Raw genomic sequence first — 22,533 nt, forward strand, 5'->3', positions numbered from 1 at the left:
ATGTTCCAGGATTGGGCCCTTTCACTATAAGTGCTAAGTAGTATAATTATTAGTCCCCAATATCCAAGTTTATTTTTTGTATAATTTAGATCCTTAACTTCTGTGCTAGAGATCTGAACATCCAGTTTAAGGAGATTCACTTGGCAGAAGAAACAGGCGAACAGATGTATTTTTGGTATTAAATTTTAAATGAGGCAAAGATTTCTAATGAGAGTCAGTCCATCATAACACAGGCATTTACTCCCATTTGCAGCAAACAAACATCTGCGTTAGTCTCATCTCTCCCTCCCCAGACAGTAACAAGATTTCTGTAATTTAAGATGTGAGCCAAAAAAAAAAAAAAAAAAAAAAAAAAAGACACCCACAACAAACAAAAGCCTATGTTCCTGCAACATTGCACCTGATATTTTGTATGCATGGGAAATAAGAAAATCAGAGTTAAGATTCTCAAGACAACCACAGATGAAATTCTGGTCCCATTTGTGTAATGAGTTTTGCCACTGGCTTGCATGGGACTAGAATGTCACCCATTGGTGCTATCTCCTTGTGCGTCAGGATTAGATCATGTCACACCAAATACTGTGTACTTGCAGCTGAGACTGAAGGTTTCAGAAACAGTGCAGCTTTTTTGTCCATTAGCATGTGCCACTGCACATCATTGTACAAATGGGTGATGAAAGACCCAGTTTTGTAGCCTCTGTCAACCTTAGTGGGTAGCAGAGAAGAAAAACGTAGTGGAATGGTGGTAGGGCCCCCAAAAGGAGGAATCTGACTGAGAAAATTGAAAGATCTTTATCTGTTAAGTATTTGTATTGTAGCACCTAGAGTTCCTAACTTAAACTGGGGCCACACTGCACTAGGTGCAATCACATAGCAAGAGCCAATTCCTGCCCTGATGAGGTTACAGTCTAAATAGATGAGACAGGAAAAGGGTGGGAGAGGAAGCAAGGGCAAAGAGAGGTAAAGCCACATGCCCAAGGTAACACGGTCTGTTAACAGTAGCAGATCCAGGAATAAAATAGTCTAGTTTTGGCCCTTCCAAGTTGGCTGACATTAGGCTTTCTTTTGGTTTTACTTTTCCTTTCACACAACATTGCCTTAGATATTGAAACCCAGATCCTCAAAGGTATTTTGGCCTCTAATTCCCATTGTTTTCACTGTAAGATAGAAGACTAAATACCTTTGAGGATCTGGGACCGAGGTACTATCCCAGGGCCTAAAATGCCACCCATACTCAGGTTAAGCAGAGGCTCTCTCTTTGTGCAGTCCCATTGATTATTTGCCCAAGAGTATGCCTCACTGCACAGCATTGTGTGATCACGCAATGAAAGACCAATAGGAGCAAGTGAAGCAGAACAGAGTCTAACTCTGGATCTCACGGTTTTATTACTACACCATTACCTCCTCTCTGGCTTTTCTCTCAGCCTCCTCCTGCTTCCTCCTCTGTTCCTCTTCCTCAAGGATCTTCCGACGCTCCTCACGCTTTTTCTTCAGTTCCTCCAGCTCCACGGCCGCCTCCTGTTGCTTCTCCTTCAACTTCTCAAATTCCTCGCTTTCATTTTCACCTCGGCGACGGCGCAGCTCCTCTAGTCGTTTGCCGGCTTCAGCCTGGGACACCGGCTTACCATCCTCAGCATTTGTAGTTGCTTTCATGCCGGAGCGGCTGAGAATGAATTGAGAAGCAGGTTAAGATGCCACAGGTTTTCCTTTGCCAGTTTGGATCACCCGTTACCACTCAACTAGGCAGCAACCTAAGAACCTGACACACACAAACACCTCTTGACAAGATCTTTTGTTCCTCACAGAGCGTGTACTACCCTCAGCAGGTTTCATCAGGGACTGAAGTAGGCTGGGGAGCCCAGAGGCATCTCTCTGCCTTCCCCTGACAGTGGGGGACCAAAGGGTCCCACATGCTTGGAAGCATAGTTTTTGTATCATATTGCCTCAGAACCTAAGACAAATGTGTCTCACCCCCTTTCTAGAGATATCTGAACTCATGAACTTGAAATTTTCATGTCTTTTTTTTTTTTTTAATTCAAGACCCATTTTATTTTAGTCCCAACTCCATAGTATATACACACTTATCCTTACATATTTGTACCATGTAACTAAGAATATTACCTACAGAGATACGTTCCAGCTTCTAAAAGCATACTACTTGATTAATCTATGCAGAAAACAATTCAGGGATCCAATGAAAAGCAATAAATAAATATTTAAGGCAGAGAGAAGTGAAACCACACATACTATATTCTGTGTAATAAAAGACAAATAATCCTTTGATTTCTCAGACAAACGTCTTCCCTAAGGGATTATATAAAGTGTTTGACAAATCTCTTTAAAGAGAGCTAGAGCCCGTTGCTAGGGCATTAGTCTTCAGTTTACCAGGGGTAGGAAGGAATATTCTTATTATTCCATCAATATTTTCAACACAAGATGCTTCAATAATGTAATACCACTTGTTATCTTCAACTCTTGCTAACTTGCATATATATCAGGTCTGATCAAAAACTTGGTTAAAGTTTTTTGTGAGAGTTTTTGATTTTTCATAAACCCAAAACTAGATTTTTCATTGAATTTTTCCAACCGGGGGGAAAAAACCCAAAACAAATCAAAACCAGATATTTTCCAACCAGGTCATATAATCAAAGACATTTTAAAAAACAGTACATTCATACTGCCCACAAGAGGTACATATTTTTGTGGGAGTGTCAAGTAGCACAACCTATATATGTAATTACCACATCAGTGTTTAAGTGCTTGCTCCTTGAAGTGTATTTATTAATACACCAGAAAAAGGGGTCGACACTTGAGGTATCAGCATGACACTTACATGAGAAATGGCAAGTAGGCATTTATATTGTTTTTATTTTCTTCCTTGTTCTACACCCAAGAAAAAGGAGATCCTAAACACTACAGCAATGAAACCACAGTGTTGCACAATTAAATGCCAGAAGAGCCAACAGTACAACAGTTAAGGTTTCCTTCAGCAATATGGATCGGTTTCTGTCTTCAGTTACTTCAGGGAAAATACAGAGTAACTTCACTGAAGTCAGTAGACTTATTCCAGGTTTGCAGTGGTATAGTTGAGAGTAAAATTTAGCCTTAAGCAATTTTTTCTTCACTGTTTGGAAGGTGTGGGTGAATATTTTGTCCAAACAATGATATTTGTCTTTCTTACTGAAAAGAACTGTTTATCTCCTAATCATGTACATCCACAAGCTATTTCTATCTTCTTTTATTAATATACACTATGGAGGACTTCCTCTGCTGTTTCTGCATATTCTCTAGTAGGGAACAATAATTGGCAGTTATCCTCTTCATATTTTTTTCTTGAGCCTCTTTGCTTTCAGCACATTCCGGGAATCTCAGCCCCTTGCTGCCAACATCAAGAAATCAGTATTGAGATTCTAGACCGAAGAAGAGCTTTCAGAAGTGCCTATTTGGTGCTAAGAAAAAGAAGCCAACTGCCAGCCTTCACACAGAAGGAGAAATAAGATGGTTTGTGAGAGACAAAAATGACAGAACAATGTGAAAAATGCATTACATCATGCTTAGGATTTTTGCACTCCCATATGAGAGTGGGGAGGTGGGAAAGGGAAACCACAAAGATAAAGCTTTCTAAATATTCTATCAGTGACAGAGACAAAGATGGGACAGACAATATTTCTCTTTAGCCTCAGACTTCTCAGTTGGTCTTAAGAAGTTTTATTTCTCATCATTGCCATTTAGACTTATCTTATGAGTCTCTTAATCTCTTGCTACTATCTTGTTTATGGACAATGAGACTACAGGTAGTCCTAAACTAAAGCCCTATGACTAGACACAAAACTTTTTTTCCTCCTAAGGTGGGGTGGGGAAAAAGTGTAGAAACCCCATTTGAAGTTTTTCAAATAAGTCCTTGGCTCTAACAAGAAATAAAGCAAGTGAAAAAAGTTATATACATATTTTAGAAACAGAACTCATGTTAGTGGTGATTTGACCTGAGTATACAGAACAATTACTAACAGGACTCATGTCCTGCTATTCCATCCCTATGTTATATGACAACATAGCTATACGGGATTTTGAATTATTTTACTTTTGAAAAAGTTTGTTTCCCCATAGGAACCATTAGGGGAATGCTAGGATGCACAAAAATTCCATCTGCCACTGTTTAGAAAATTGACTAGGGAGCTTAAAGTCTTTACCTACTTCAGTAGCAACAGGAAGGAGAGATTTAGAAGAAATAAATGAAGACTGCTAACTTGTTTGTCTATTCCACTTCTTTGCTTTTATTCCCCCTTGCTTCCCCACTTTGTAGCAGAGATGAGCCTTTCCAAATCTCTCCCCATAAACCAGTTACCTTTAGATTTCCAACTGTAGCAGAAGCCTCAGAGACAGTTTTATTTTCTTGTCTCACTAAACCACATTAAGATCTTTCTTAAAAAGGCAGAACAGTGTGGCTGGATGTAGTTTTCACTCCACCAAATAATCACCCTTTTGTGCAGAAATCATTAGCTTCAAGGCTTGCTAGAGCAAACAACCAAAAGATCAACTCTTAAAAGAGTTATCCTAGGAGGCAAGGCTGCTCCTAGTTGGTTATATAGGGTGTAATTAAAAGCAGGTGTGTAATTGGCAATGGGTTATCTCACTCAGAGTCAGGCACCTGTGCCACTAGGGTATAAAATCACAGCTCTTGACTCTTAATGTAGACTATGAAAAGATGAAGTTCATTAAAAAATGTCTAGTAGATGACAGGAGTATGGTAAAAGCAAATGACTGATCCCCACAGAGGGGGTGAGTTGTTTGCTTATTGTTTACTACTCTGCTATGAGTCTCTCATTTCCCCACTACAGTGAGGTGGGCAGCAGTCCACTACAAAATAGATTGAGATCCTGAATTTATTTCTAAGGAGCCACTGAATATTACAACCTTCAATGATGCTGGAAATTTAAGTCTTGTACTACACAGCTAAAAGTATGGTAACAGAGACCCATAAAAGGCAACAAGTCCCACAGCTCTACTCTGATATAAACAAATCTAGTGTTAATGTGTATCTTACCTAAAAATATTCTCGGTATGTTTAAGTTTATGAGTAGTAGGTTCCTGGAAACGCTCTCCATTCTGTGGCTTTGGTTCAGGAAATCCCTTCTTACGATCCCAGATAGGCTTCACCTCGTCCTTAGGTGCTTTGTCCTTATTAGCCTTGTCGTCTTTGATCTGCTTGGGAGATATTAGAAAGCGTACAACCAAAAACAACACAAAAAATCATAATTAGACATTGTGGATGACTGAAAAGGAAAACAAGTTTCCCACCATCAATGGGCAACTGAGCAACTGTCTTCGAATATTCTATGGCAGGAATACGTTGTCAAGTTCTAAAATGTGGCCTGCAACCACCCTCGCCTTCTGATCTATGTTAAATATGCAGGCAGCTGAATTCATCTACACTGTGTGCAAATCTGCTGTGGCCTTGGAAATCTCAAGCACCCTTACTTCTCATGCAATCAAGTCAGTCTCTACCACTACCTTGCCCACCATCCCCCTCCTTCTCATGTGTCTGTTTATTCACCTGTTGTGTATTGTCTAAATCACAGACTGAGCTTTCTGTGGCAGGGATTATCTCGTTGGGGCCCTAGGCGCTACTGCAATAAAAATAATATAATCTTAAATTGATTTGCACAAAGCAAGTGCACGCTATGAGGATGTAGCCAATACAGTCAACGGCACAGGAGGTACGTGCTATACGGATGTACCTAGGACTTTCTGTGTCACAGCAGGTGCATACTACCTAGCTATTACAAGTATAGTTTGCAATAGTCAAGTAGTTAAAAATTATGTTTCATAGCAATATTTGCTTTGATAAATGTGTAACTGGGGTTATCATCACCTGTACCCCAGTCTAAACAGTGACTAGTGGAGGAGGATACTGTCGGATGTGAAGCTCTTACGCCTATGAAGAAGCAGATGTTTTCTCTGAAAACATTAAGGCAAGATTTCCCCCCTTCCCCTACAAGCCTTTGCCCGACATAAGTCTGACTAAGATCCAGAATCATTATGCACTAGTTTCACTCTCTAATCCCCACCCAGAAAATTCTGGACTGAAAATTATTTATTATCGCCACTGATGGCCTGACCCCAGCATGCTGAGTCATGGTTGGATGCTGATGGAAAGTGCAGGATATGGCAATTGATTTCAGTTCTTCTGTTCTGTGGACAGAATTATTCCCACTAAGTAAATTAGCTAGACCAGCAGCCAAAACAAGCTTTCAATAGCAGTGGAGGAAAATACCAATGTTAACCCAAGGAAGATCTCCTTTTTCGCCTTTAGCTTTGCCATATTTGGGAAATGCTCTGGTGGGCAGCCTGAATATCATTTATTTGGAGAATTGTCTGAAAACCTTTAGCAAGCTGTACCTATATTACTCTGCATCCTACTGCCCTTCCATCCGATCTGAAGAGAAAAATAAATCGCCCTATTCTAGGACAGATTTTTTTTAAAAAAACGTACTCCAAGCTGCGTCTAGTGGAAAAGCCCAAACCTCTACACTATTTCTATCCTTCCTCCGCTCAATGCACCTTTCAATAGCCAACCTCCAAGGCATCCTCTCCCACTTTGCAAAAGCAGGAGCCTCATGGGGGGAAGGGGAGCGCTTACAAAGCACCTGACATGACTGCGCAGCTTGAACGCCTAAGACCTGTTCTGCCTGGAGCTGGCATTAAGTGCTGTTCATACAATGCCAGTACCACAAGTGACAGCTATCATGTGGTGTGGACTGCAAGTGTGTGTGGGTGGGAGGGGATGAGTTTTCATACATTCTGCGTGAATTTGCTTCTGGTGACAGATGCCGGCTATACAATTCTGAGAGAAAACTGCTCTGTCCTTAGAATAGGCAGCAGCAATGCACGCTTCCCCTGTACTGCCCTGCCAATGAGCCTCAAGGTATGTCCACGCTGCAAAAAAATGATGTATTCTGAATTTGGATTAGCTAACCCCAGTTAAAATAGCAGTGAAGACACAGCAACTCAGCTTTTAACTTGCGATAGCAGCTCAACGTCAACCCCAGGCTCCCCTATAGGTTTTAACTTCAGCTGCTAACCCGAGTTAAAAGTCGAGTTGCAGCGTCTTCGCTGTTAACTCGGGTTAGCAGCTCGAGTTCGAGCCTATAGTGGAGACTGGGGTTAAACCTGAGCTGCTAACCTGAGTTAGAAGCTGAGTTGATGGGGTCTTCACTACTATTGTAACCCCAGTTCGGTAACCCAAGTTAAAAACACACCTTTTTGTGCAGTAGACATACCCTCAGCTACGACCAAGTGGAATCACGTTAATAGGTAAGAGGGGAATTCCCTTTCCATGATCACGCATTCTTTGGCCTTGATGCTGTGACTAGCAGCAGCCAAGCCTATTATTGCTAGGGGCAACAGTAGCGGCTTTGAAGATATGAACTCCTAACTTCTAGAAACTAGTCAGAGACAATCATTTCTGTTAACTCACTCTAATGAACAGTCATCAGCTTGTAATGTCTCTTGGTCACTCCCAATCTGGGCAAGATTTGAACCAGTGATGTAATAACAGCAAAAAGCTCTGGCTCGCATTAGCAATCCCCTGCACTACTCAATCCCTTTCTGAGTGATTTAGAGACCTGGGGTGTTGATTGTTTCAGGATTTCAAATGCCAGGACTTCTGTGTTGGGATTTTGAAAGGGCAGAATTTCCTTTTATGAGATTTTCATCAAGTCCCTTCTAAGTCTCATTAAAAACCCAGTATGTCAGCTGCCTGAGCTGCAGTCCCAGCTGGGGCAGGTAGTGTATCTTACATCTTAACTGAAATTGCTAAGAAAACTAATAGTAAAAAAATACGCTTTTAGAATTAATAGGCTAGGGAATCCCTTTTCATGGGCTAATAGGATTTGATTTAAAAGATTATGGTTTCTTACCAAGTGTGTGAGGGGGTGGGGGAGGGCAGGGACACACACACACAAATAATAAACACAACTGGGCTTTTTTACTAAAAAAAAAAAAGGAAGATAAAATAGGTTATCAGAGAAACACTTCAAGGGTTTAGGGCTCAATCCTGCTCCTGTTAATTTTAATGGCAGAACAGCCATTGACTTCAACAGAAGCAGGAACAGCCCCTTTCATAGCAGTGCACCCTAAAAGTGACAGAAGTGAACATTTTTGTATGCTTACACATCTCAGTGAATTAGGGATCAATCTATCTCACACTGAAAGGAATGGAAAGGCTCCTACTGATTCCAGTGGAATTAGATCAGACCTGCAGTAGTATCTTCAAAAAACACAGCCCATCTCCTCCCACAGATCCTGACCCTCAAATCAAATTGAACATGACTGAAATTTTTCTGGAGGTTTGTAAATTGTTCGGCTATTTTTATTTTTGCCCATTTCTCCATCTCCAGGTTCCTGCTAGGAATGTAAATTAGAACTTGAGATGCAACATTTCCACCCAGAGTTTGAACACCTCAAAGTTTTGGTTCTGTCAATTATAGAGATCGCAAACTTTGGTTCCTGATTTGGGTTCAATTTTGGAACGCCCCAAAAAGCTGTGGGCATCTAAAGCTATCGCTAGGTGGCAGCTGGGAGCAGGATTCCCAGCTCGGGCAGACAGAGACCCACTAGCTCTGCTCAGGCTAGTGTGCTAAAAATAGCAGGGTAGCATGGGTGGCAGCTCAGGCTAGCCACCTGAGTAGAAACCCGCACAGACCCCTTGGGTATGTGCCCAAGCTGCTGCCCGTGCTACCGCTGGCTATGTTGCCATTTTTAGTGCACTAGCTCAAGAAGAGCTACTGTGTCTCTGTCCACCCAAGCTGGAAAGTGCATGCCCAGCTGCAATGTAGAGGTACCCTAAGGTTTAGGTTTGGGGCCCATCTCTATCAAAGTAGAGATACCTATATACCATGAGAAAAGGCTGCTTTTGCAGCATGTCTAGCCAAACCGGAAGCAGGACATACCAGGAGTCTCATGTCATGAGAAAACTTGTTCTGATGAACTTTCCAGACCAGTTTTGCAGACCCAAATGTTGGGACAGTTCAAAGAAGCGGCCAGACTTTTGGTTGCGAAACCTACACTGTGAGGGCCAGATTCTGATCTCACTTACAGTGGATGTGCACTGGTGTAACACAGGTACATAGGCATAAATCTGAGGTAACAGAGAGAGGAGAAGAACGCCCCCAGATCTAGTCAGGCTTACAGTCTCGCAACTCTATTAATAACTACATAACTTGTCAAAATACAGGCTTTGTTGAATTTTGTGTATCACTGTCATGGCAGGAGTATACTGAAAGGCTGCTCATCTTGCAGTAGTGAGAATATCATTCTTGTCCTAAGCCAAAAAGCGATGGCCAAGATTTTTCAAAAGGACTAATGATTTTGGGTGTCCAACTTGAGACACCTTTTGGGAGGTGGGTGTTTAGCACTTTCCAAAAATGAAGCCCTTTAAAGGTGTCTTAAATTGAGCATCCAAAAACTGAGGAATGCAAAATCTCTAATCCCTTCTGAGAATGTTGGCCATTATCTTTAAGGGTTCGCTCTTGCAGTCTATACTCATGGGGATCCTGTGAGATGCAGAGCATCCTCAGCTCCGACTAACTTCAATGGGAATTGAGGGCACTCAGCACTGTGCAGGATGAAAATCTAGCGAGGCCAAGTGAAACTGACATTATTGGTCATATATTTATCCAGCCCCTTTTTAAAAGAATCTCCAGTATGATCTGATTTTGTGTGGTGGTAAATTCCACAGGCTGACTCCTTGTTGTGAAGGAATATTTTCCTTGCATTTGCTTTACACGCATTCTTTTACCTTGACGCCGTGACTACCAGCAGCCAAGCCAAGCCAAGCTTATTGTTGCTAGGAGCAACAGTAGTGACATTGAAGATGTGGACTCCTAACTTCTAGGAACTAGTCAGAGAATCATTTCTGTTCACTCACTCTAATGAACCGTCATCAGTTTGTAACATCTTTTCGTCACTCCCAATCTTGCCCTCATTTCATTGGGTAACTCTTTGCTCGGTTTTGTGAGGCAATCAGAGTGACTGTTCAGTTTTTAATTTAACCTTCACTATCATAAGTATCTCCATGAAGAGTCCTTTAACTATTCTCCTTTGCAGGCTAAATTATCCTAATTTTACCAATCTCTTCTCATATGAATTACAAACATTCTTCTACCCTCTTCATTGCCCTCTTGGGATCTTTTCAATCTCACCTATGTCCATCTTCAATTGAAGTATCCGAAACTGGACACTGCACTCCAGAAAAGTCTGTAGCATCGTTTGCTATCAGGCCTGATCCTCAGGGTGGGAATAATCACCTGTAATATGCTGAGTTCCACTAGCTGCTTTCCTACACCCCAAAATATTGGGTCAAATCCTCAGCAGGTGCAAATCTGCTGCACTGATTTACAGCAGCAGCAGATCTGGCCTTCAAGTTCTCCAAGCAGATACATAGGCAGGTCATCCCACCTTTACAAAATATCCATCCAGCAGGGCTATAGCTTACTTTATACCACATGGATGTGCTTGAGCCCAAAGGGGCACAATCCTGCACGGCTCTGAGCACCCTCAACTTTCTATTAAAGTCAATGGAAGTTGAGGCACTCGGCACCTTGCAGGATTGTGCCAAAAGCAGGTCCACTGCACAAATACTAAGCACGTCTCTCTGTTTGCCAATTACAAATCTGAGGAGTAAATGGTTCCCAACCTTATTTACTTACCATACAGTAAAACACCATGGCACCAGCTCCTGTGTTTACAGTAGAAATGCAATGCAGTAAATTTTGTAGAATTTCTCTTTAAAACAAAAAAAGAATCTTGGGTCTGCAAGGTTTATATAATTAGGCACTGGATTATTTGGGGGAAGAAAAATCATTAGTTAGATCAGTTAAGTGGCCAAAGGGACCTGGAAGCATCCATGATTATTATGAAAGTAGGTCTCAGTCACAAGAATAAAGTTCGTAGTAAAGTGGAGGAAACCAGGGAAGGATGATTAGTTGGAACAATCCTGAGAAATCCATCTCCAGGGCCCAAATCTTGCTTGCATCACTTACTTGAGTGAGTCCCACTGAAGTCACTGGGATACTCGTGTTACGAAAGGCAAACAAGATTTGGTCCTAAGGCCCCAATTAGAAAAATACTTAACCATATGCTTAACACTGAGCACATGAATAGTCCCATCCCTATTGACGTCAATGAGACTATCCACCTGCTTAACGTGAAGCATGTGCTTAAGCGTTTTGCTGATTCAGGCCTTTACGCTAAGGGCCCATGCTGAATTTGTTTAAATTCCTGAACATTTCCTTATAACATCAATTTTTGTAGATCATAATTACCTGCTGTTTTTTGAAGGTGGGTTGAAGTTTCTCGTCTGGTAACTTTTCCTTTTTAGCTTCCACTTTAACCTCTTTTTCTTCCCCCTTTTTATTTTTAAGATGAAAATGTCATTCGACAACAAGCCCTGTCCACTCCCATTTGCCAAAGCTGTGCTCACATACCCGTCTTGTGCTGCCGTGCCCACATCTCCTCCGTGTGCAGCTGTGCTTGCTCTTCCCCTCGCAAGGGACTGTGCTCCCACACCCACTCTGGACTTTTGTGCTTACTTCTCCCTTGCGTGCCACTGTGTTCACCTATCCCAGCAGAGAGCGCCCCCAGCTGTGCTTGCTTCAAACAACATACATTTACAGTCAGCGTCCTTCACACAGAGTTTCCCAGGTGCCCACATATCTCCTGTGTCGAATTGTGCTTTTCCATCCCTCGGGCGTTATTGCACTAGGCTTAAAGCAACAGGAAAAGGCAGCGTTAAATTGTGCAGAGATCTTGACATGCAAGGTTTTCCTTTGCAGGATCTCAGAGCCAGGGTGGGGAAGCATAAGTGTGCCATGCATTGCATTATGGATAAGTAGAAGCAAAAAGCTTTAGTAAAAAGGAAATCAAATATTTATGGAACAGAGAGTTAGTAGTTTAAACACAGGGACACAATTGTGAGTAAATTCCAGTCCAATTTTTTTTCTTGCATTACATTTCTCACAAATCACAGGCATCATCCGTTTGGTGCAAAATGTTTACTGTACCTGTTTTCTTAGGGAGACTGTTTGAGGTTTTTCCTCTTGCACCTTCTTCCCTTTTACCTGTTTTTCTTCTATTTTCTTCTCTTTTACCTGTTTATCTTGTACTTTTTTGTCTTCAATTTTTTTCTCTTCTACCTTTTGTTTTGCCTTTAATTTCTCCTCTTCTAGCTTAGCCTTTTCTTCAGCTGCTCTCTTCTTCTCCTCTGCCTTAGCCCTCTCCCTTTCTTCTGCTTTCTTCTTCTCCTCTGCCTTAGCCCTCTCCCTCTCTTCTGCTTTCTTCTTCTCCTCTGCCTTAGCCCTCTCCCTCTCTTCTGCTTTCTTCTTCTCCTCTGCCTTAGCCTTCTCCCTTTCTTCAGCTTTCTTCTTCTCCTCTGCCTTAGCCCTCTCCCTCTCTTCTGCTTTCTTCTTCTCCTCTGCCTTAGCCCTCTCCCTTTCTTCAGCTGCTCTCTTCTCCTCCTCTGCCTTAGCCCTCTCCCTTTCTTCAGCTGCCCTTTGCTGTTCTGCCTGAATCCTCTCCCTCTCTTCTGCCTCAATCCTTTCTTTTTCCTGGGCTGCTCTTTTCTCTTCTGCTTCAATTCTCGCTCTTTCTTCTTCAACTTTTTTTTGTTCCTCTGCCTTAACCCTCTCCCTCTCTTCTGCCTCAAGCCTTTCCCTTTCCTCTGTTCTCTTCTTTTCTTCCTCAGTCTTTTCCTCTTCTTCATTCCTAAGCTTCTCATGATCTAGAACTGAAGTTAGATTTATGGCCTCCACTCCTGCCCTAGGCTCCCCTACCAGTAGGACACTCGTATCATTCTCTGCTTTGTGTTTCTCTGCATTGACATCTAGGGTTTTTACTTCTAATACCACTGGTCCCTCTTCTTTGTCTATTGTTTTCTTTTCTATTGTTACTTCTACCTGATTTTCCTCTATGGTTCTCTGCTCTGGCTTTTCCTCCTGCACCTCCTGCTTATCTTTTTCTTCTTTCTTTTCTTCTTCTTCTTCTTCTTCTTCATCTTGCCTCCAGTTGTTCCTCTGGTATGATGTAGTGACAGTTTCAGCTTCATCAATCTCATAACGTCCTCGGCGGGTTTCAGTCTTTTCCTCTTTCCCCATGGTCTCATTTTCTTCCACATTGTTTATCTCTCTCCCACTTGGTAGTGACAAGCTCTCATCTGTGACTGTTGGGTCAAACTCCTTTTGACGGTCCAGGGCTTCCTGGAGACGCTTTTGGCGTCTTTCCTCCCTTCTTGCCAGTCTCTCCAAGAATGCAGCATCGTCTTCCCCTTCCCCTTGAGTGTTTGTTAGTGTTGTTGTAGAACGTTTGGTCTCCTCTTCTGCCACACTGTACAGAAGTGACAACTTTGCATTAATCAAGTACCATAACAAAGCATTTGCTTAGTTATTTTCCTGAAATAGAATACATTAAAATTATCACATGGCTCTAGAATGGGATAGGTTAGATACTTTAAAGATTTACCAAAACAATGCTAGGGATAATTATGGCATTTCTGCCTTTTATGAATTTGATGTTTCATAATAATGATGACTGAGAAAGCTTTTCCTCCATGCTCCTGAGTAGGGACTCTATCCCACACCTATTGAAGTCAATGGGAGACTTTCCACTGACTTATGTAGGCATTAGATTGGTCCCTAGAGCCTTGGAACAACTGAATTAGAGACAGCCCTGAGGAATATTTGGAAATATTTTGTTTGTTCTGTGGAGACCTTCATCTTGGCTTGATGTGTTCAATAAAACTGCTAGCTCTTTCCCTTAACATGAAGTCTCATTAATTAAAAGCTCTTAATATAGGACCAAAGTCTGAGGTCCTTACTCAAGCAAAACACACAAGTACTTCAATGGGAACATCTCTACTAATGGGAAGGCGGCTGTTTCTTTCCAGTGATGGTATAAGGATTAGAATCCAAGTCCCCAGAGCCTGGGACAGCTGACATTGCCACATTCCCACTGGGAGGCATATAGCACCCTATCCAAGGAGCACTATCTAGAGTGACATCACACTGCAGACCTCTGATTGGCAAAGCACACTATTTAACCCTGGAGGGTGGCCCAGGAAATTATCTGGGCAACAACATGGATTTTTGGTCAGCTATGACTTAGGACAGCACCTTGCTTCCTGATCTCCAGTCTCTGACCCCAGCCTGAGCCTGACCCTAACCCTAACTCTGCCTCCTGATTCCATCCTGCTACTACCTCTGGTCTCCGATCCCAGCCTGACTCTGACTCTTGCTTACCAATCCCAGCTCTAGTGATTACTCAGGTCCCTGCTCACTGACTCCGCCTCGTGGCCATCCTTGGCTGGTGGCTACGAGCCCAGCTGTGACAGCTAGGCATGCCCACCTATGCCCCAGTTCTGTACAAATGGCCTCTGCTGAGACTGTCTGCAAGTGGGGGAGCAATTAGTGAAAAAAGCAATTGTGATATGGACACTGGTCCACCAGGAAGTGGATTGAGTCCACCAACCTAATTTCATGCATGCCATTGACTTGCCATCAGTACCAGTACTGGATTCCATTGCTAGTCCCCTGAGGGATCTAGGCTCCTTCAAACATTTTTTTTTCCATTGAATGCATCCGATGAAGTGAGCTGTAGCTCACAAAAGCTTATGCTCAAATAAATTGGTTAGTCTCTAAGGTGCCACAAGTACTCCTTTTCTTTTTGTGAATACAGACTAACACGGCTGCTACTCTGAAACCATTCAAACATCTGTGGTATTGTTCTTCTTCTATATTAATTTTTCCCTTTCCAGATGTTTTTGCTTTGCACAGGAAAACGGTTAGCATCCATGAACAAGAACATAGCTATTTTCCCAACTTTCCCCTGCTCAGTAAGTAGGGTTCTATCTACCAGGCATGGGAGCTAGTGGAGGTGAATTTCAGATTGAGGTCTAGATTTGACCTATCTGCTTGATGCCATAATGAATATTAATGATTCCTTAAAAGGTTATGAACAAACATTTTATTATAATTGTAGGTTTGCTGGAATTTTATTTATTTACAAAGATATTCTCGAATGACAGAAATACTTAGGGCTCAATTCTTCCACCTTTGCTCACAATGAGCAGTACCTTCATCTCCAAGCAGTTCCTTTGACACCAGGGGGACTTCTCACAGGGTAAGGTCTAATTCAGAGTAAGACTGGCAGAATCTGGATCTTAATTTCTAAAACTTGAAGTATATGCTCGAAATATATCGATTACCTGGACTGAAAACTCCACCAATTCATCTATACACAACCAACTGTGTAGAGGCTTACTTGTTCTGGGCATTAACTTCTGGTTTCTCTGTCACTTGTCCTGTTAGATCATCATCTTCCTTTTGCCGCAGCCTCTCCTGTCGAGCCCGTCGACGGCGTTCTCTGGCGGCTTCTTCCTCATCATCATCATTTCTTTGATAGGCTAGTCTGCAATGCATCATTTGAAAGGGGTTAATAAAGATAAGATCATATATATTCATATGTTTTATGAATGATTTGTGCAATACTAAAGACACCTTCAGTAGTGCTAAGCATGTGATTTAAAGGGACATTGTCAAATACAGAAGTTTATGCCGAAATTTTACTTCGCTTTTTCAATTATTCCTCTCTTTGACATCACAGCTCCAGATCAGACCACCACAGAGTAGACACAAGGCTGAAAGCCCAGTGTGTTCATCTCCCCTAGAAGATTACTGCAATGGAATTCATCCTGACTGAAAGGGATGCAAAATAAAAGTGAAGTAATTTGACTGCCTGCAAGGATCTGGAAGGATCTTTTCTCCTACGTCCATCACTGCACAACAGGCTGTGAAAAATGAGTGAGTGGAGGAAGGGATGACCTCCTCAGAAACATTATGAATTAGCCACTGCTGGAAGCAGAATATTGTCCCTGATTAAACCAGTGGCCTAATCTGTTTTGGCATATGTTAGCTCCCTCTCAGTCTTACTCTTTGTGAAAGCATAGCAGCAATGCATGCTTCTCCCCATGTCCCTCTTACCAACACTTTGCCTCAGCAAAGGCTTGTTGTTCTCCTCTGGACTCTCTGTAATTTGTCCACATCCTTCCTAAAGTGTGGCACCCAGAATTGGACACAATATTGCAGCTGAGGCCTCACCAGTGCCAAGCAGAGTGAGACAGTTACTTCCTGGGTTCCCCATATGACACTCCTGTTGTTACACACCAGCATGATATTAGCCTTTTTTGCAACTGCATCACAGTGTTGACTCATGTTCAATTTGTCATCTACTATAACCCCAAGATCCTTTTCAGCAGTACAGCCACCCAGCCAGTTATTTCCCATTTTGTAGTTGTGGATTTGATTTTTTTTCCTATGTGAAACACTTTGCTTGTTTACTCTAGAGAACAGAAGTCTGAGGGGAGTCATGATAAGTCTTCAAATATGTGAAGGGCTCTTATAAAGAGGATGATGATCAATTGTTCTCCATGTCCACTGAGGGTAGGACAAGAAATAAATTGCTAAGTTTACAGCAAGGGAGATTTAAGATAGCTATTAGGAAACCCTTTCTAACTATAAGGGTGGTTAAGCACTGGAACACGCTCCCAAAGGAGGTTGTGGAATCCCCATCACTGGAGGATTTTAAGAAGAGGTTAGACAAAACACCTGTCAGGGATGGTCTAGGTATATTTGGTCCTACCTCAGCACAGGGACTTGACTAGATGACCACTTCAGGTCCTTTCCAGCCTTCATTTCTATGATTCATGCCCCCCTCTCCACAAGAGCTTTTAACTTTTCCTTTTAATTGAAAGTCCGCATCACAGAAAGTGAAGGGTGTCAGCAGAGTGGCCACAAGTCATGGCAAGGTTGGAAGGAGAGTTCAAAGCAGAAGAGAAGGGGCAGGGAAGACAGAAAAAAAGCCATTGACATTTGCCATTAATTTTAAGGGGTACCAACTATTCATTTAGTTCTAAAATGGAAAGCAAGTGAAAGCAATAACAAACTAATGGGGTCTTAACTATGTTCCTGGAGGCAGACTCTCCCTGAGATACAAATACACTGAATAAACTGATTGCAGAAGGACCAGTTAATAATGAAAGACTCTGGCCACAAGGAGCCTTACATCTTTTTAGTCCTGTCAGAACTCCAGCTGTGAGAACCATCTCTTATGGCTCTGACAATACTTTGACAAAGGAGTTCTGTGTTTAGCCTCTGGCAGCTGGGCAATGAGCATGGGTGAGTCAATTTCCACCAGACCTTGTTAGTGGGATGTCTAAACCATGACCCTAAAAGATGATGAAGTTGTTTACTCTTCCCTCTATATACAAACAGAAGGCTCATACACAGCAAAGTGAAGAAACCCCCGTATGCCCTTTTTGAAAATCACCAATCTGCCCGAAAGTTAAAAAGGAAAACAAAATATCCTTAACCTGCTATATATGTCAGATGAGGGTAAAACTTATGTTTCCTGTTCTTAGGCCCCTATAATACAAATAATGAGTAAACCCCCCTCCCCCCAAAAAAACCTGGTAATATCCCTCAAAGTGGTAGTAACTCTTTTAACTGCACCTAGTGTATATGTTATACCGAATAGCTTGCCTACAGTATATAGGTACATGCATGAAAACAATACAACTACCAGATATCAGACACTACACGTAGAGATTAACTTTTATGTTGGCATGTGTGTGAATTCATTACTTTTCCTCAATATTTGATTAGTAGATGCAACAGCAATAATTACGAATAGTATCTTAGTTTTCTGTAGCGTATTTTATCCAGAAATGTCTCAAATTACTTTCTAGGCTGTTTCTCAATGGACTACTTCACTCATCTCAGAAATGCAACTATTTCTGGAATAAAACACAGCAGCCTTAACAAACCAGTCACACTGTGCAAAAGTTAAGATAGGAGGAAAAACTCCTCCAGTTGAAAATGCAGGAGGGAATAGGTAGGCACAATACAATTAGCACCCTGGGTATTAAGAAAATTTCTCCAGAACCTTTACGGGATAGATTTTCAACTTGGATGCTCAACTCCCATTGACCTTCAAAGAGAGTTAGGCAATAGGGAAATCAATGGGAGTAAGGCACCGAAGTGCCATTTGTGTGCTCGACAATCTATTCATCTGACTATAAAGCGCCTTCTCCCACTCCTACCTCTTTCATATCTTTTTCCACACTGTTCTGTATTCACGAAATGCCATCCACATTCAGCCATAGGTACTGGAACTAGCGGTGCTGCTGCACCCCCAAGCTTGAAGCGGTTTCCATCATATACAGGGTTTACAGTTTGGCTCAATGGCTCTCAGCATCCCCCACTATACAAAAGTGTTCCAGTGCCCCTGTATTCAGTTCACAAATACTACCAACCTTGCCTCAGTCAAATCCCTCCTAATATCTCTCTTCCTCCCTGATGCCTGAAGAAGCAACTAAGAGTATGTCTACACTGCAATGTAAGCCCAGGGTTAGTGAGACTTCTGTCAGCTGACTCATGTTAGGGAACCCTGGGCTTGTGTGTCTACATTGTATTTTAACTCTATGCTAAGACTTTTCTAACCTATGCTTGAACCTAGGGCTCTGGTATCCACACTATAATGCACCGAGCTAGTCAAAGTAACCATATCCCAGAGTCCCAAGTGCCCCCTCCCCGAAATGTGGCCGTTTTAGCCCTAGGATCATGATGCACTGTGGGAAAACTTTACTGCCCACCTTGCACATTACCAGAAAGCACCTCGCTTTGTAAAAGGTTTGATCGGTTCGTTCTCCATTGCAAACTTAGGACGCTCTCTGAGAGTGTGCTTGCAGATCGGTGATCAGAAGAGAATGGGACAACGCAGACCTGAGCTGCTGCAGTTGGCAAAGGGGTGTGTGTGTGTGGCTTCTGTTTTCAGTAGAGTGGATTGCAGAGTGTCGGGATAGAGAGGACTAAAGAAGTCGCCCCATGAAATTGTGGGATACTTCTGGCTGATTCCAAGTCAAGCGAGCCTGCGTCTGGACTGCAAAGCAATAGCTTAACTCGAGCTTGGACCCTCCAGCCCTGCAGAGCTGTGGGACCCTGGGTGTGAGCCCTGGGTTAATGCAATTGTAGTGTAGATGCAAGGGAGGTTAGGCTTGAGCCTGGCCTCAAGCCTGGGCTTCCGCTGCAGTTTACCATTAAAAGTCCATAAACATCTCCAGTGGAACCACCAATACATGCACCCACCGTACGTGAGTAACTACGTACTCACTGATGTGATGTGACTGCAGCAACCCATGTCCTTCATCACTCTCTCTCCCACACTGTTTGTTCCTCTCACTAGTTGCATCACATCTAAAATTAGACTGGAAGCTCTTTAGGGCGAAAACCCTGTCTTTGCATTTACGCTGTCAATCATCTAGCACACTTTTAATGCAAATAGTAAATAACAAAATAAAGAGGCCCAGACCTCAGTTCTACATAGCTGGGAAAGGGCTATTTGATAACCATAATAACCTTTGTTACTTCTCTATAATCCACCCTTGGGGAGATGTTTTGATATGCTGAATCCACACAAACCGCACTTAACCAACCTTACATCCATTTGTCACGTTCTGCATAAGTGTTTCTTTCCAGGTAAGTCTCCGTATTCCGTTAGCTATTCTGCTATATTAAGGTGAGAAAACAGCTTGCACTCAACAGGTACTCCACACTTTCTGACACCTGATACATCTTATTAAACATTCAGATGAAAGGAAGATGGCTGGAAACTGCCTCCTGCCTCTCTACCAAAGATGACGAGCTCTTTATTCACGTGATGATAGGAAAAGAGCAGAAAGTTGGCTGCTTCTTCGATTACATTCTCTATGCTTATGACATGGAAAATAAATTGTAATCTGTGATCATTCAGCTGTGTCAAAGTCCTGAAGTGTGTTAATGTAGCTCTCTTGTTAATCTTTAGTAATAAGACCTTATTACTATTATAATACCTTATTACGGTGTGTGTGGAATACTGGAAACCAAAAATTCCATTTGCCCCACAGGACATTTCCTACTCTACAATGTGGATTCTATTGATTAACACTGAGTTCCTGCAAAAACAGACATTTGTCACTGCAGAACAGGTGGAATAATTTTTAAACCTCCAGGGGTGAAATCCTGGCCTCACTGAAGTCAAAGCAAAACTCCCATTGACTTCAACAGAGCCAAGGTGTCATCACAGGACTTTATATGACAGATCTGTAGACTACAGCTGTGTGTGAAACTCATGGTTTTGGTTTATACAGGCTCCCACAAACTTTCTCAGGTTTTGGTTCATAAAGATTTTGTACCCTCTGCATTTTATTTTGAGTTTGGGATTTGAATAAAGCTAAAATACTGAATGGGAATCTCAGCCAAGGTTAGAATGCTTTTGTGCCATAACCATTCAATACCATCAGGCTTCAGTTGGTTTCCACTTGGAACCACAAATCAGCTCAAACCTCAAACTCATCCCAGGCTTTCTGGTTTAGAGTTTCTTTAACAAATGTTGCCCAGCTCTCGTATGTTATATTACTATTATTACTTGTATTTATCTATATTATGGTAGCACTGAATTGTCCCAATCAAAATGGGAGGCCCACTGTAGCAGGCATTGTACAAACATAAGAAGACATGGTCACTGCCCTAAAAAGAACTTACGGGCTTATTTAATACAACATGCAATTAAAGAAGAGGAGGGAATGTGGGGAATTCATCAGGGAATGGAAGGGGAGGCAGAAGAAGGTTGCAATGAAAACATGTAGTTCCACTGATTATTTATAAGCTGAACCTGATGGTTCTAAATCCTTACAGGGTTATTATTTAAACTATATTAATAAATATCAGCAATCGCCTAACCCAACTTGTCACGAACCTCATTCAGTGGTTGGCAAAAGCAGGAAAATAGGTCTCTTAATTGCAGAGATTGTCAAGGAATCCAGATGTGAAAGGGAAGTGACAAACTTAAGCTGGTCTCACCACTCCACAAGAGAGGGGAAACTGAGAATGAAAGAGACACCTGTGGGTCTGAGCAGAGATTCTAGGTGCAGGGAGCCAGAGGGGTGCAAACAATTTCAAAACAAAACTCTCAGCCCCAAGGTTTCTGAATTTTTGTAAATGGTCCAGCTTCCCTCCCTCCAGCATGTCCCCCATATACTAGTAAGCCTTTTTCTCTTCTCCTTGAAAATACCGCCACCGGTGGAAATAGCATGCTCACTCTACCAACCAATGCACACTGAACCAGCTGCACAAACATGCACGACTGTAGGCTTAATAAAATTTTCTATTGCACATGTCGAGTAAGCTATTTTCAAATGGCTATAATTTTGTTATCTTGAAACGTTTTATAGTTTGGGTCCTGCACATCTTGGAGACTGCTTTCTCTCTGTGTGTTTCAGCGAGGGGAATGAGATCAGACAGTGTATACATCCAATTACTGTACTGGTATGTGTGCTATCTGCATAGCTTATTTCTAAGGCATGTAGAACGTTAGTATCTAAACACCAAGACAGTGGATCAGTAGATCTGTACGGCTGGAGGCTGGTACCAGAGAAGGGACTTCAGTAGAAGACCCTTGACACCAGCCTTAACTCACAAACTGGGTCCATCAGAGTTGAGTTAGTTAGCCTTTAGTGCTCATTGAAAGGCCTGCCTATTTACTCAGGCTCTTCCTGAGGGGATGGGTGGAGTGAGGATGGAACTGTTTTTACACAGGTTGGGGAGTTCCCTTTGTGTTATTGTTACAGTTGCGAACAGTCCCTTACTACAGGGGACACCCCTTATTTTATCATCTCTGTACAACAAGATCAGGAGTTGCTGAATGCTGCAAAAAGTAGTAAGAAATATCCCTGGCAAATGTAGTGGAGTACTGCTTATTAATTATTATTGTAATAATTAATAATATCTCAAGAAGGGGTGGGGAGGAAATGCTGAGAAAAAAGTCCTTTATTTTTAAATACAATGTTGGCAACCCTAGTTATTGTTGATATTCTGTCAATTTATAGTTACTACTGCATATGCTTCTAATGTTTTATTGTGCAAATACTTTGTATTGTGACAGACACACTTCAAAACTATGAGTATAAACAAATATAATCCATTTTTTCCCCAAATCTAGCAAAAGCACAAGTTGCCAGTGAGAGTCACATTTATGTCAAGTTTCATGTTTCAAACTTCAGCTGTTTTGCTCACGCCCTACCTAAAAAGTGTGGTTACATTTTTTTTTTTACTAGAAACATTCTATTTTTTCCTCTTACTCCATCATATTCAAAAAGAGTTGCAGCGATTCTGCTCAAACTTGTTAAAAAAAAAGATTCACCTTTGTGTATGGACCTAGCATAGAAATGTTAATGTTTCAGAGAGACATGTGTAAGTGAAAGCAGGAGGTTATAGTGGAAACTCAGAATCATGACTATAGGGATCCTGGCTTAGCCAGCATAATTATCTGTATGTGCATTATTTTTAGTACTTAATAATAAGACCTTTATGTCTTACGCTTTTGAATTTGACTCACAGGATTTTGTTTCTCACATCGGATTTAGCAGAGAAAATAATAAAAAGAACCATT

At 41.9% G+C, this 22,533-nt stretch overlaps 1 protein-coding gene across 42 annotated transcripts in view; it reads right to left on the minus strand.

Moving 5' to 3' along the window:
• The window catches only part of CALD1 (caldesmon 1), a 237,455-nt gene that overhangs the window by 19,789 nt on the left and 195,133 nt on the right, over positions 1-22,533 (minus strand). For 16 of the 42 annotated variants that reach the window (XM_043539559.1, XM_037877104.2, XM_037877084.2 and 13 more), the window contains 5 exons: positions 15,313-15,459; positions 12,063-13,380; positions 11,325-11,408; positions 5,045-5,205; positions 1,402-1,663 (listed from right to left, as the gene is read on the minus strand). In XM_043539559.1, coding sequence (XP_043395494.1) covers positions 1,402-1,663; positions 5,045-5,205; positions 11,325-11,408; positions 12,063-13,380; positions 15,313-15,459 — 1,972 coding nt within the window. The remainder of the gene's footprint in view (positions 1-1,401; positions 1,664-5,044; positions 5,206-11,324; positions 11,409-12,062; positions 13,381-15,312; positions 15,460-22,533) is intronic. The other 26 variants (XM_027822998.3, XM_043539609.1, XM_043539583.1 and 23 more) reach the window with 3 other exon arrangements.

Source organism: Chelonia mydas, chromosome 1, assembly GCF_015237465.2.
Source record: "Chelonia mydas isolate rCheMyd1 chromosome 1, rCheMyd1.pri.v2, whole genome shotgun sequence".
NCBI lineage: Eukaryota > Metazoa > Chordata > Testudines > Cheloniidae > Chelonia > Chelonia mydas.